Genomic DNA, 16,232 nt, shown 5'->3' on the forward strand with positions numbered 1-16,232 from the left:
ATAAGGTGCTTTGAGACATACTGAGGTTGTGAAAGGTGCAATTTAAATGCAAGTTCTTTTTTTCTTAAAGAATGCCCACATCCCAATTTCAAACTGCATCCACTTCCTTTGGAACAGCCATTTAGAATAAGGCCAGCACCATTTTAGCATTTAATAAGTGGCATTCATCATATAAGCCAAGCAACACTGAAGGCCAATGGATATTGTCTGACCTTCCTGCCAGATTCAGTCTTGCTGCAGAAACGCATTTTGTTTGAGAAATGCTTTGTTGTTGTTGCTGTCAATCCGATTTGTGCGACGTGAGCAGATCGCTGCCAAGCCCGGGGAGGGGGGTGGACGATGGTGGGGCGGAAGAGGGGGGGATGAGTGGAGGGGGGGGATTTAAGTAATGATCAGAGATGGAAATAGTTAGCGAAACACAGTAATATTCAAATAATAATGAGGAGCTCAGAAATAGGATACCAACCACAAAATAAAACAGCTGTTGGACTTGCATAGCTGTCTCTTTAATGGACATCTTTAATTGAGACCTCAGTGGGGGAGGAGGTGGGGGGGGGGAAGGTGATGATGGGTGGGGGGGGAGAGGGGGGGATGGGTGGAGGGGGGGGGGGAGTTGGGGAGGGGTGGGGGGGTGGGGATGGGTGGGAGGGGAGGTGGGAATGGGTGGGGGGGAGAGGTGGGGATGGGTGGAGGGGAGGTGAGGGAGGTGGGGATGGGTGGGGGGGAGTTGAGGATGGGTGAGGGGGAGAGTTGGGGATGGGTGGGGGGGGAGGTAGGGATGGGTGGGGGGAGGTGGGGATGGGTGGGGGGGGAGATAGGGATGGGTGGGGGGGAGGTGGGGATGGGTGGGGGGGAGGTGGGGATGGGTGGGGGGGAGGTGAGGATGGCTGGGGGGGAGGTGAGGATGGGTGGGGGGGAGGTGAGGGAGGTGGGGATGGGTGGGGGGGAGTTGAGGATGGGTGTGGGGGGAGGTGGGGATGGGGGGGAATGAATAGGGATGGGTGTGGGGGGAGGTGGGAATGGGTGGTGGTGGGGAGAGAGGTGGGCACGGGTGGGGATGGGTGGGGGGGTGAGGTGGGCACGGGTGAGGATGAGTCTGAGGGGAGGTGGGGATGGGTGGGGAGGAGGAGAGGTGGGCACTGTTGGGGTGGTTGGGAGAGGGAAAACGCCGTTTACATTTCCAGTGTGACCATCGCGCAGTAAAAGCAAACAAACCAAATCTGTGACGTACCTATTTCTTCAGTTTATTCTCTACTTTTAATAACCCTCCTATTTTGGGCACAGCAATACATTATCAGATATATACATAATAATTTCCAGCTGGTAGCAGTAAATAGATGGAACAAAGGAACATTGGATACAGTACAATCCATTACACTAAAAGGTTTCTCTTCACATATTATACTTGAAGATTTTTGAAAGTCGTTAAGTTACTTCTTCTCAAGAGGAATGGTTAATGGTACTCGTGGACCAGCCTTCTTTCTATGTCTGTTAACATTACAACCAATCGGCCACATAGCCAGCGTGGCCTCTTAATACAATGTGTACAATTTCGAAAACAGAGTCTTTATAAATCGTTGCTGGTAAACCCCACCTCTCCCTTAACATATCTGGTTAAAATACGCTTTGAATGGACAAACAACATCATCATCCCAGCTAATTGTTCTCTTTGAATCTAATGTCGAGTCTGAGAGACAAGTTAACGTGATAGATTAAATGCCCACCGGCATGCCTGGTGTTTGCAGTGGCTGCATGTAACATGGGGTACAGTTTGGGCCAAATTTAAAACAAACAAACGAAATACAGTAGTATTCAATTCCCTGTGGGTCCCCTATATGTACATTATTTACAAAGGAGTTGGGTGGAGTGGTGCCGCACCGTCAGACAACCCAAGCACGGTAACTCAGCGAGCACCACCGTGGCTCTATATACAGTGTGTAGCTACTGAATCCCACAAACGGTGGCCGCAGGCTTAGAATCCCCTTTCTTCCTGCGCGCTCGGACCAGGGTTGCCAACCCTCCAGGATTGTCCAGCAAGCTCCAGGAATCCCCTGGGCACTTGCCGCGAGCAACCCGGGAGTTAAATCACACGGGCCCTCCAGAAAGTGGCCGTTTTCTTTATTTTCTTTGTGGTTATTAGTTGCAAGCAATATTGGAGATGGGGCGGTGGGGGAAATAAAAAAGCTGTTTGACCAGGGTGGGGCAGTTGGGAGGCGGGAGGTCATGTAAGCAAACCTCCAGGAACATGTCCGAACAGAGTTGGGGAACCTCCGACTTGGACAGCCAATTGGGGGGCCGGGGGGGGGGGGGGGTGGGCACGAGGTGGTATCGCCATGGTGGTGGAATGCTACTTTAGGCAGGCATGGGAAAAGGTGGGCATCAATTCCATCCCGTTAACTCGCCAGCGGCTGCACGTTTAGAGCAGGGGTGAAGAGAAGAAAGCAGACTTCCCCGGCAGGGTGTGGTCACCTTTTCCTTTGAGCCCGTCGGCCATCCCGGTCACCTCTTAGAGGGCGAGCTGAAGCTTGGTCAGGTTCCTCTGGTGCATGTTGTGATGACGAACTAATTCATCAGACCTCGCAAACTTCTTCTGACAGTTTGGCCACCTACAGCTAAAGGGCTTTTCACCTGTTAAAACAGCAGCCCTAATGAACATTTTTTTTTTGAAAGACAGTCGCTGATATTTCTCCAACATGATTTATTAGGGATTAGATTTATTAGCATTCAACTCTACTTTTGAGATTTTTTTTTCCTCTTTCATTCGGTTAGGCAGGACTTTTGGAAGCGGTTTAATTTACGGGATGGCCCCACACGTAGAATCATTGAGAAATTACGACACAGAAAGATGCCATTCGGCCCATCGTGCCCGTGCCAGTTTGTTGTTTTCCTAATGGATGCGCACCTAGCACTTATTAAAAGGAAAGCCTCACCCAAAATTGCACTTGCGTACCTGGTATTATTCTTCATGAGCTCCCGCCATGAACTTTCCCCTCCAAGTCACACAACATCCTGACTTGGAAATATATCGCCGTTCCTTCAGCATCACTGGGTCAAAATCCTGGAACTCCCTCCCTAACATCACTGTAGGAGCACCCTCACCATACAGGACCGCAGCGGTACAAGAGGGCGGCTCACCACCACCTTCACGAGGGCGACTAGGGATGGGCAATAAATGCTGGGCCATGCCAGTGACACCCACATCCCAGGAACGAAGGGGGAAAGTAAACTTACAAGGGGAGGAGGTAAGGTGTGGGAGGGTCATTGTCATTGTGAAAGTGCTCAGGAGAGCTGATTGAATTTTACTGTTGTGGTCGTTATTCCATTTTCTTAAGAAAGTAGGGAAATGAGAAAAAGACAATCAAACCCATTCCTGCCCTGGTCCATTTAGAATCTGTCCCTATCATGGACTCCGCCCAGCCCACTCAATCTACTGAGTGAACGTGTTGATAAAAGCTCCATGGTTTATCAAGCAATGCTCTACCATATATTCAACAAACATACATGACTGCTATTCAATCTGGCCTACTGCTTTCCATAGACATTGTTTCCTAAATCCCAACCCCCGGCACCTATCATATCCTACAAGATGATCTGATCATCTTAGCCTATCTCTGTAAACTCCAATTCCATTCTCAACCAGATATTTATCCAGTTCCATTTTGCCGATGTTAATCAATGCAACCTGTTTTGATGGAAGGTGGTGTCAGGGATGGGAAACTATAATTATGTTGGGAGAGATGTGATACTGCGACTATTTCTGGAATTAAAAAGCTAGCATCAGTAATGGTGACCATGTAACTACCGCATTGTTGTAAAAACCCACCTGGTTCGCTAATGTACTTTAGGGAAGGAACCTTGCCGTCCTTACCCGGTCTGGCCTATATGTGACGCCAGACCCATGGTAATGCAGTTGACTCTTAACTTCCCTCTGAAATGGCCCAGCAAGACACTCAATTAAGGACAATTATGGATGGGCACTAAATGCTGGCCTTGTCAGTGACCCACACATCCCCGGGAATGAATTTTTTAAAAGCCAGGATCTCATTGATTGGCAAAGCAGGTTTAAGGGGCTGAATGGTCTTCTCATGTTCCTAATGTTGCTCTATTGTAAGTGTGTTGCATATTTCCACTCTCAGTGGGAAACAATTTCTTCTCATTTCTCTTCATTTTAAACCAAAGTTTCCTTTAGTTTCCAGTCGTGACTCAAGCTAACTAGCCTGATTACACCGACACACTCCGTGGCTCTAAGCATTTTAAAGACCTGGATCAACATCACCCCCTCAATCTGTCTTCCCGACAAAACAAGTTCATCACTGTGAGCCTGTTCTCGTAACTCAGATCCCAAGACCAATGACTCATCCTTCCTCTATCTCTGAACTGCTTCCAATACAATTTTTGAAGATAGACTGCCCAGATTCCACACCATCATTCCAGATTTAGCCCCACTAACAATCTAACCAAGACTAGTAAAACTTAATTCAGTTAATTGAAATGATGTCAAGGCCTTGGAGAGGGTGACGAGGAGATTTACTAGGAAGGTACCAAGGATGAAGGATTTCAGTTGTGTGGAGAGACAAGAGAAACTGTGGTTGTTCTCCTTAGAGCAGAGAAGGTTAAGACGATATTTGATCAGGTATTCAAAATCATGAAGGGTTTTGATAAAATAAATAAGGAGGAATGGTTTCCAGTGGCAGAAGGGTCGATAACCAGAGGACACAGATTTGTGATTGGCAAAAAAACCAGAGGCAGGATGAGGAAATGTTATTTTACACAATGAATTGTTGTGATCTGGAATGCACTGAAATGGTGGTGGAAGCAGATTCAATAGGAACATTCAAAAAGGAATTGGATAACTACTTGAAGGGGAAAAATTTACAGAGCTATGGGGGGGGGGGGGGTGGGGACTAATTGGACAGCTCAACCAATGAGCCGCCACAGGCACGATGGGCCGAATGGCCTCCTTCTGTGCTGTCTGGTTCTATGATTCTATGTCAACGCAGTCAGGATTACTCTAGGACCCTGGAGCACCTTGGCAGGTCCCAGGCATTGGACCACTGGTTTTCATTCCAATACTCCCGCCATTTCTTGAGATTCGCTCCCTACGAGTGCCACACTTACGGGAGGGGGGAGATGGGTGGGCTCTAGATCAGGGTGTCACACTTGAAGGTTCAAAAGCTAGCTACAATGGGAGGTTCCAAGACATTAACAAAAACTTCAAGAGGAAAAGCAGCTTGCAATAAAATTTCCAGAGGGTTTGTTTTTAGATAAGTCGAATCATCATATATAATTTTTTTTTTAAACTTTACAAGAAGATGGCTTCTTAAGCTTTCCAAATACTTGGTTATTTGGAAAGATACAAAAATCAGACTTCTACCACCCAATTAACTTCCAGCATTATATTGCTTTGTATAATCCTAGGTGTAATGTATGCAGCTGTGAGTATGCTCACAGGTTGGTTGAGCTGTTGCATTGTGAGTGGCTTAGCCAGTCACATGATATTCACAAGACTCAATAAAACCCCAGCCAGTTGAGTGTATGTCATCCACGATGAGGTATGTAGTTGTGAGCCCAGTCGATGAGCTGGTAATGTGTAGCGTGATTGTTAAACCTTTGTTAACAAACCAACTAGTTCTTAATAGCAATGTGCTGCTATGAATTCTTAAGCAAAGAACCCATGAAGCAAATACATTACAATGGTCATCAGGAATTGATATACAGCCTTCGAGACTGATGATTCACATCAGTTTATTCAAAGTAATCAGGGAAGAGGTTATGTAAAGAATACCGTTCTGATATTCTTTTTCTTTGGAATATTATATTATTTTTAATTTTCTTTTTTGTGTCGAAGAGGAGGTGTTGGTGCTGGAGGGATGGAACATTCTCCATTTCAGGGGACTTGGAGTCATGATCGAACTCTTGTGTTCGGGTCAGGTGTAGCACAGCTAGATGCAGATTCAAACTCCTTCCCCGCTTGCCAACGTGTTGCCTCGGCAGTAACCCAGGAAGAGTGCCTCCAACTGTTCACCAGTGTGACCGTTTGTCAGTTTCCAACACCAACCATCCCATGGCTTGTTTGAGTGACAGTGCCAGTTATGGAGTCAATGTTCAGTAATACTGAGTTGCGTGAGAACGTTCAGTGCTCGAAGCGTTATGTCAGTGGATAAACTCAGTATTATTTGGGTACTTTATAACTGCTTTATAGTGCAGTACTTGCAAATAAAATAAATTATTGTTGTTGATGGAGCAGAGAGGATTGAGAGGAGAGTTGATAGAGGTGTTCAAAATCATGAGGGGTCTGGACAGAGTAGATAGAGAGAAACTGTTCCCATTGGCAGAAGGGTCGAGAACCAAAGACACAAATTTAAGGTGATTGGCAGAAGAACCAAAGGGGATGTAAGAAAAAACTTTTTTACGCAGCGAGTGGTTAAGATCTGGAAAGCACTGCCGGAAAGGATGGTGGAGGCAGACTCAATTTCATCTTTCAAAAGGGAGTTGGATAAGTATCTGAAAGAAAACAAAATTGCAGGGCTACAGGGAGTGGGTGGGGGAATGGGACTAGCTGAGAGTCGGCACGGGCTCGACGGGCCAAATGGCTTTCTTCCGTGCTGTAACCGTTCTATGATTCTATGATGTTACTGTTCCATCGCCACCATTTTAGCACTGTCGCCCACCTGGTGTTCTAAGTGGATTAGCGCCGCCCTTAAAATGGCAGGGAGGGAAATTTGAGGCATATCCATTAAGCTTCCACAAAAGACACCACCAACAGAAATTCCTACCCGCAACTTACAAGGAATCTACACCGGTTTTTTGTACAATTGTATCTTACACTTGGGGCCAAATTTAACCTAATTCACCGGATGGGGAAACCCACGGGATCGGGTGGAATGCTGGCTTTACACCCTGCCCGATACGGACTTCAGTGGAGAGTAATATCGGGTGTGGTGTAAAACCAGCGATGCATCTGTGCTCATAAACCACATAACCTTTAAAGTCCTGCTGTACCTTGATATTAATTTTTACACATTAGACAAAAGCTCAAAGAGGTTACAGGTGTTTACATAGAAATGCTGTCAAGATAAGCACGGGCGCAATGTAGCAAATTAAAGACATTTGATTTTTCATAAATCATTGATGCTGTGAAACATTGGAGCAGAATTTAACCCTTTGAGGACTGTGTTACTTTAATATAAAGATAGCCAAAAGTACAATTTTTACTCAGAAAATCTTGAGATTTAAGAAACAATAACAAAATTTTTTTTTAAAGTGATTCTTTAGATGAATTCTTAGCCTACTTGGGGCGTGGGGTGGGGGTGGTGGGCAGGAGGAGATAAGCAGGGTGTCTTTGGGATAGAGGTGGCTCCAAGAGGACATGGCTAGCACCGGAAGTTCAAAATCAAATCAACCCTCTGTGGTAGATACAAAATTCCAATAACCCAAACGTGATAGGTCCATACTACTATAAAGCATGACGATTGACCAACCAGTTGGGAAACTTCACAGATCCTGGAGAAGTAGTCCTTGCCTTTGGGGGCTGGGCGTCTTTCAACGCAGCTCATATCATCCTGCAAAGCACTGCCCAAGCAACATTGATGGGGGTAGGATAGAGAGCTCGCAGTGGGAGGAAGCTTACTGCGTGTACTGCATGGGCAGCTGGTTTAACTCTAGCACTACTCCTTGCATGGGTTTAAAGGGTTCCCCCCAAGCCTTTAGGATCTTGCTAACCTCTCCCTCGGCTCTCTGATCTTAGGTAAACGGGATGCATCCTTATAGGTGTACACCTTCCTTGTTAGGCAAACAGAACTTCTATCCGTCTCGGTAACTTGGTCTGGTGACTCCAAAAGGTGGTTGTGGCTTTGACCGGCAGGTAGGGCAAAATTCTATTTTATCATCGAAAAAAAAATTGATTTTAGATAAAAACGGATCTTTAAAGGGCTTGATGCTGACTCCCACCAGCCTCTATTGGGACGCAATTTCTTTTTGGTTTCCAAATGGAGTGTCAAAGGTTATGACAGGATTCCCTACTGTGTGCAAGGTGGGGGTAGAAGGGTGTTTAAAAACAAAAACTGGCACATCTGTCTCGCCCCCTGCTACAATCACACTTCTCTGGAGGGCCCTTCATGGAGTGGCATTGATGGTGGTCATGGAGAAGGTGCAGGCCCAACCATCCTGCCCTCCCAGTTCAAGGAGGCTGCGTTTCGGCCTGCAGCTCCTGTGGGGAAAATAAAGGGAGTCAATCGGTGGCAAAACTCAAAAGAAACCTCACTTAAGAATTATCCTTTTTTTTAAAAAAAAGGTCAAGCATTTAGCTCCGAAAAAGAACATTCGGTGCTCAAAGGGTACACGCGTCACCATAGTGGTTAAACAGCTGTTAAAAGTATTAAAATCCGCGTCTAAGAAAGTAAAATGTCAAAAAAAAATGTTTACGCACTTGTTTTACCTGTATGAGTTCGGGTGTGAGTCTTTAAATGGTCAGAGCGGGAGAATTTACGCTGACAGGTTTTACACTGGAAAGGCTTGACCCCTAAGGAAGGAAAAAAAATAAATGATTCTAATAAGGTTGAAAGAAAGACTTGCATTTATAGAACGCCTTTCACGACCACTGCACATTCCCAAAGCGCTTTACAGTCAATGGGGTACTTTTGGACTGTAGTCACTGATGTAATGTGGGAAATGCGGCAGCCAACTTGCGCTCAGCAAGCTCCCACAAACACCAATGTGATAATGACCAGATCATCTGTTTTTGTTATGATGATTGAGGGATAAACGATGGCCAGAACACCAGGGATAATTCCCCCACTCTTCTTCGAAATAGCACCATGAGATCTTATACATCCACCTGAGAGGGCAGACGGGGCCTCAGTTTAATGGCTCATCCGAGAGGCGGCACCTCCGACAGTTCCCTCAGCACTGCACTGGAGTGTCAACCTAGATTTTTGTGCTCAAATCTCTGGAGTGGGACTTGAACCCACAACCTTCTGACTCAGAGGTGAGTGTGCAACCCACTGAGCCATGGCTGACACTCCAGCTTAGAAAGTACGCATAAATACACGGTAATACAAAAGAGGATAAAGGGCTGAGCGTGCAAGCAGAAAATGCTGGTAATACACAGCCGGTCCGTCAGAGAAAACATGGGATAACATTCTTGCTGTAGTCAGGGGTCTGTGCGCAAGCTGTCAGGATCTGGAACGCTCTACCTGAAAAGGTGGTGGAAGTTGATTCCATAAATCATTACGTGAGGAAGAGGAACTTACAGAGGTTACGGACAAAAAGCAGGGTGTGGGACAAAACAGACTGCTCTTTTAAAAAGCCAGCACAGGCAGGAAGGGCCGAATGGCCTCCTTCTGTGTTGTATCTTTCTATGATTCTATGAAGTGCGCACTGAGATTGGCCCGCACACTCCTGCACTTACAAACTTGTGCACCGCCTTGTGTGGTCTGTGCATTGTGGCTGACTGGAAATGGCCACGAGCAGAGAGCAGTGAGCCTCTGGAATACAATGCTGGCTGGTGCGGTGGGTGCTGACCCTCCGCATGCCTTCGAGAAGGAGCAGGACTGGTTCCTGATCATGCAGACGGTCAGTCTCTTTATAGGGAATACTCGGTCCATGTGATCTCCTGCACTGGTTTCGATTGCTTGAGGGGGTCGGCGAGGAATTTGTACAGAGTATTTTTTCCCTTATTGCCCCTGAGTCTCTGGTGTTTTTCCTCTCCCAGGAGGCTGTGGGGGTAGGGTGGGGGGAAAGAGTTAAGGGAGAGGAGGGTGTCAGGCAGTGTCTAGTCATGGAGTTCCAGACATCATGACGTGTGGGGAGGGCACGATGGACCAACTGGTCTTTTCCTGCCTGCCAATTTTGTACGTTTGTAAATGATAGATCTGAACGCAGTGGCTGCAGAAACTTTATCAACGGCGATTCCTTCTTACCAGTGTGTCTTCTCTGGTGTCGCTTGAGTTGATCTGAGCGGGAGAATCGTCGGCCGCAGTCCTTGAAATCGCACTGGTAAGGCTTCTCACCTGATCGGACACGAAAAGAAAATGGTTACACGTCATGTTTGTCATTTGGATCAAGTAACGCGCATGAAAGCCAAGCTTTGGTATGCCAAACGCCACTTAAACTATATTCACTGGCGCCGTTTATAATATCTTGGCATTTATAAACAACAACACCTTTAAATGTTAAACATCCTGAGGCGTTTCATGGGTGCGCAATCAGAGAAAAATTGACACTGAGCCACAAGGAAGGAGACATTAGGACAGTGTAATGTATTTGCTTCATGGATTCTTTGCTTAATAATTCATAGCAACACATTGCTATTAAGAACTAGTTGGTTTATTAGCAAAGGTTTAACAATCACACTACACATTACCAGTTCATCCATCAGGTTCACAACCACCTGCCTCATCGTGGGCCCCCTGAACCCAACTGGCTGGGGTTTTATAGAGTCTTGTGAACATCACATGACTGGCTAAGCCACTCCCAACTCAACAGCTCTACCAACCTGTGAGCATCCTCACTGGTGGCATACATTACAGACAGGAGATCAAATGCCTGGTCAAAGAGGTAGGTTTTAAGCAGAGTCTTAAAGGAGGAGGGAGAGGTGGAGAGGTTCAGGGAGGGAGGTTCCAAAATTTAGGACTCAGGCAGCTGAAGTCACGGCCGCCAATGGTGGGCCGAAGGAACTGGGCGATGCAGAAGCGGCTAGAGTTGGTGGAATGCAGAGTTCCACCATATCTCTTCATATCTCTTCAGACAGGATTCACATATATGAGGGATTTTAGGGAACAGTTGGGATTTTATGATTTCACGGTGGGCTTTGAACCCTTGCGGTAGATTTTCAGCTTGCTAGCTGGGTATAAAAATGGCATCTGGGGATGAGCACCTCCGTTGTAGAAACATGCCCGATCTTCATTGATATCAATAGAAATTAAAATTGGACTGTTTCTATAATGGACAGCCAAACCATAACAGCAGTTTGATGTCTGGGTGGCAAGGTGAAAATTTGCTCTATGATCTCTGGGGTATTAAACCCGTATATTAGAATCACAGAATCATAGAATGGTTACAGCACAGGAGGAGGCCATTCAGCCTATGCTGGCTCTCCGCAAGAGCACTTCAGCTAGTCCCACTCCCCCGCCCTTTCCCCGTAGCCCTGTAAATATTTTTCCTTCAAGTACTTATCCAATTCACTTTTGAAAACCACGATTGAATCTGCCTCCACCACCCTTTCAGGCAGTGCATTCCAGATCCTAACCACTTGCTTTGTTAAAAAACGTTTTCCCTCGTGTAGTCTTTGGTTCTTCTGCCAATCACCTTAAATCTGTGACCTCTGGTTCTCGACCCTTCTGCCAATGGGAACAGTTTCTATCTATCTACTCTGTATTGACCTCTCATGATTTTGAACACCTCTATCAACTCTCCTCTCAACCTCTCTGCTCCAAGGAGAACAACCCCAGCACCTCTAGTCTATCAACATAACCGAATTCCCTCATCATAAGAACATAAGAACATAAGAAATAGGAGTAGGAGTAGGCCATACGGCCCCTCGAGCCTGCTCTGCCATTTAATACGATCATGGCTGATCCGATCATGTACTCAGGTCCACTTCCCTGCCCGTTCCCCATAACCCTTTATTTCCTTATTGTTTAAGAAACTGTCTATTTCTGTCTTAAACTTATTCAATGTCCCAGCTTCCACAGCTCTCTGAGGCAGCGAATTCCACAGATTTACAACCCTCTGAGAGAAGAAATTTTTCCCCATCTCAGTTTTAAATGGGCGGCCCCTTATTCTAAGATTATGCGCCCTAGTTCTAGTCTCCCCTATCAGTGGAAGCATCCTCTCTGCATCCACCTCGTCAAGCCCCCTCATAATCTTATACGTTTCGATAAGGTCACCTCTCATTCTTCTGAGAGGCCGAACCTACTCAACCTTTCCTCATAAGTCAACCCCCTCATCTCCGGAATTAACCTAGTGAACCTTCTCTGAACTGCCTCCAAAGCAAGTATATCCTTTCGTAAATATGGAAACCAAAACTGCACGTAGTATTCCAGGTGTGGCCTCACCAATACCCTGTATAGCTGTAGCAAGGCTTCCCTGCTTTTATACTCCATCCCCTTTGCAATATAGGCCAAGATTCCATTGGCCTTCCTGATCATTTGCTGTACCTGCATACTAATCTTTTGTGTTTCATGCACAAGTACCCCCAGATCCTGCTGTACTGCAGCACTTTGCAATCTTTCTCCATTTAAATAATAACTTGCTCTTTGATATTTTTCAGCCAAAGTGACCTCACATTTTCGAACAATAAACTCCACTGCCAAATTTTTGCCCACTCACTTAGCCTGTCTATGTCCTTTTACAGATTTGTTGTGCCCTCCTCACACATTGCTTTTCCTCCCATCTTTGTATCATCAGCAAACTTGGCTGGAAGCATTCTCATAAATCTTTTCTGCACCCTCTCTAAGGCCTTCACATCCTTCCTAAAGTGCAGTGCCCAGAATTGAACACAATACTCCAGTTGAGGCCGAACCAGTGTTTTACAAAGGTTCATCAAAACTTCCTTGCTTTTGTACTCTATGCCTCTATTCATGAAGCGCAGGATCCCGTATGCTTTTTTAATCGCTTTCTCAACCTGCCCTGCCACCTTCAACACATACCCCCAGGTACCTCTGTTCATGCACCCCCTTTAGAATGGTACTCTTTAATTTATGCCCCTTTCTCAGCATCTTATCAATGCCATCTGAATACCAAGATCAGATAGTATCAGCAGCTTGGGATTTATCCAGACCAGTGGGAACATTCATTTAAAAGGCACATTCCTTCATTGCAGATACATCCACGCATTTTACAAAAATTACCGTTTAAAGATAATTTCCTAAAAGGAATCTGCACTTGCTGCTGCATTTCCAATACTGGTATATAACAGGCACAAGGTGTCAGGCATGGCTCAGTGGGTAGCACACGTGTCTCTGAATTAGGAAGCTTTGGTTCACAGCCCCACTTCAGAGACTTGTCCATATTATCTAAGCTGGCACTCCAGTACAGTGCTGAGGGAGTGCTGCACTGTCAGAGGTGCTGTCTTTCAGATGAGACGTTAAACCCAGGTCTCGTCTGCTCTCTCAGGTGGATGTGAAAGATCCCATGGGACTATTTCGAAGAAGAACAGGGGAGTTATCCCCAGTGTCCTGGCCAATATTTATCCCACAATCAACATAACAAAAACAGATTACCTGGTCATTATCACATTGCTGTTCGTAAGAGCTTGCTGTGCGCTAGTTGGCTGCCGCGTTTCCCACATTACAATAATGATTACATTTCAAAAGAACTTCATTGGCTGTAAAGCGCTTTGGGACATCCTGAGGCCATTAAAGGCGCTATAGATATGCAAGTCTTTTCCCTTTCATTTACATATTCATATAGAAAATTACATATTGGGGCAGAAATTCCTGCCTCCTGGGCCCGTACGAAGTTTCTAAAGACCCGGAAAGGGATCGGAAAAGCCAGTTTTCAGCGCGCACTGCGCATGCGCTGAAAACCGGCTTTTTCGATCTGTCAAGCTGGAGCTTGCATGGGCAAGATTGCGGGATTTACGCATATCTTGTCCGGCAAATGTTCTCAAAACTCTTGCGCCTAATAAAAGCAGGCGCATAGTCTACTTTTACAGGCGTAAGAATTTTAAAACATACAAAAATATAAAAAATAAAACTTTAAAAACACATATTATTTTTTAAAACCCTGCCCAATACGTTACATTTATTTTCAACCAGAATGAAAACTTTTTGTAAAAAAATCAGAAAATTACTTTTCTTTATAAAACATTTCTAACAACTTTAATTTCTATTAGTGTATTTATGTAAAGTGTTTTGTTAAATGTTTTATATAATGTTTGTGTGTTTTAGGGTGTTTCTCATTCATAGTAATAGGAGATTTAGACTTACGAAACTCTGAATGAGAAAATACTTACCTGTGATTTAGTGTTCATGCCCACGTGACTCCTGCGGACGTCCCAACGTGAACGCGCTCCGTTGCACAAGAAGAGGAGGCCTCTGGGCCGGGATCTCAGGCGGGCATTCGACTAAAAGGTAGGTGCGCATCTTTTCTCTTATCTTTAGTCGAATGCCGCAGGAAGAAGAAACTGGGACTTCTGCCCCAATGAGTCTACAGCATAGAGACTGGCCCTTCAGCCCCGCTGATCCATGGCGGTGTGCAGGTTTCACACGAGCCTCCTCCCCTCTTCATCTCACCCCATCAGCAACAGCTTCTATTCCTTTCTCCTTCATGTAATGTTCGTTCTGAATATTTAATTTTACATCCCGTTTAAAGGTGAAATACTTCGTCAAATGCCGACATTCATGGTTACCACAAAGGTTTTTGGATACAAGATTTAAGGTATAACATCTATTCAATGCTGAAGTAACCTCTGTCCATGCAGTCTCCAAGGAAAAGTCTACTCAATCTCGCCTCATAGTGCAAATCCCCGCATACCAGGAACCATTCTAGTGAACCTTCGATACGCTCCCTCTAAGGCTTTCCTTAGGTAAGGAAAAGAAAAATAAAGACTTGGATTTATATTACGCCTTTCATGATCACTGGACATCTCAAAGCGCTTTACAGCCAATGAAGTACTTTTTGGAGTGCAGTCACTGTTGTAATGCAGGAAATGCGGCAGCCAATTTGCACACAAGCAAGCTCCCACAAACAGCGATGTGATAATGACCAGATAATCTGTTTTTTTTGTTATGTTGATTGAGGGATAAAAATTAAACCAGGATACTGGGGATAACTCCCCTGTTCTTCTTCAAAACAGTGCCACAGGATCTTTACATCCATTTGAGAGAGTAGACGGGGCCTCGGATTAACGTCCCATCCGAAAGACAGCACCTCCGACAGTGCAGCACTCCCTCAGCACTGCACCGGAGTGTCAACTTAGATTTTTTTTTGTCCCTGGAGTAGAACTTGAACCCACAACCTTCTGACTCAGAGGCAAGGATGGCAGCTGATACACCGACACGAAGGAGACCAGAACTGTACACAGGAATGCCCTCAAAGCCATCAAAGATTTGGCTGCGTTTGTATGATTGTTGAAAACATGCAAAATGGCAGCCACATGTTCAGGTGACTGAGGAAAACAGTTAGCAGAACTGACTACTTATGAATTACCCAAGGGCTTGGGGTCATGCAACATTTCAGTGTCGATTCAGCTTAATTAATTTTGTGTCGTCTACTGAAACTGCCACTGGTGTTGAAAACGGTCAATTAAACTCTGACCGCAGAAACTCTCCGAGGAGCCGCAGTTCTTCGCAGGAAATAATCTCTGGGGGGGGGGGGGGGGGGAAAGAGTTAGTCTTGGACATATTTAAAACAAATTCTTGTGGTGAAATGCGACAACAACTAAAAAATCAGAGAGTTGAAAAGAAAAGCTATTGTTCAAAAATGTTCCTGCGCTTTTTTAAGTGGGAATTAATCTATATCTTTAATTATTCCAGCACAGGCCATATGTTTTAGATATCAGAATGAAGCAAAGGGATTTGGGATTGAATTAAAACTTGGACGATAATGTATGTTCTTGTTTACAGGAATTATTTAAGTAGTCATGTTTTAAAACATCTGGCTTGGTTCTGTGTCAGATGTTATGTTTGGCTATGGTGCACGATATCTCAAGGCAACCTGACATCTGCTCGCTGCACACTTCATTCTCCGACAGCCTACCCTTCAAGTTTCTGCCATTTCTGATGTGTTTTTGCAGCAACTAAATGTCAATTGCAGGTCAATTTCATAAAAGTGAGGTCGACAAAAGTACAATTTCCGTACCCCCAGGTGGATTCAAGACTGTTAATGCAGTGATTGGGTGATACCGTTTAAATAATATTGTGTTTTTTTAAAATTAACCATGAGATTTTTGTTAGGTGTTACCAAGGGATCTGGAGCTCAGGCGGGTAAGTGGAATAGGTATAGATTAAGCATAATCGAATTGAATGGCAGAGCAGACTCGAGGAGCTGAATGGCCTCCTCCGTGTCAGCTGCAACTCAGTAGGTAGCTTCCATTCTTTCATCTCTGAGTCAGAAGATTGTGGGTTCAAGTCCCACTCAAGGGACTTGAGCACAAAAATCTAAGCTGACAATCCGAGGGCAGTGCTGAACTGTCAGAGGTGCCGTCTTTCAGATGAGACGTTAAACTGAGGCCCCATCTGCGCTCTCGGGTGGACATAAAAGATCTCATGGCATTATTTTGAAGAAGA

At 45.3% G+C, this 16,232-nt stretch overlaps 1 protein-coding gene across 4 annotated transcripts in view; it reads right to left on the minus strand.

Annotated features, from left to right (window-relative positions):
* Positions 1-1,223: 1,223 nt before the first annotated feature.
* wt1a (WT1 transcription factor a) overlaps positions 1,224-16,232 on the minus strand; it is a 92,195-nt gene continuing 77,186 nt past the window's right edge. Inside the window, exons 6-8 of one of the 4 annotated variants that reach the window (XM_070899533.1) lie at positions 9,921-10,010; positions 8,438-8,521; positions 1,224-2,628 (exon numbers count right to left, since the gene is read on the minus strand). In XM_070899533.1, coding sequence (XP_070755634.1) covers positions 2,507-2,628; positions 8,438-8,521; positions 9,921-10,010 — 296 coding nt within the window. In that variant the 3' untranslated portion in view covers positions 1,224-2,506. Of the gene's footprint in view, positions 2,629-2,699; positions 8,210-8,428; positions 8,522-9,920; positions 10,011-16,232 lie in introns of those variants that run through there. The other 3 variants (XM_070899532.1, XM_070899535.1, XM_070899534.1) reach the window with 3 other exon arrangements.

Source organism: Pristiophorus japonicus, chromosome 14 (genome assembly GCF_044704955.1).
Source record: "Pristiophorus japonicus isolate sPriJap1 chromosome 14, sPriJap1.hap1, whole genome shotgun sequence".
Taxonomy (NCBI): Eukaryota; Metazoa; Chordata; class Chondrichthyes; family Pristiophoridae; genus Pristiophorus; species Pristiophorus japonicus.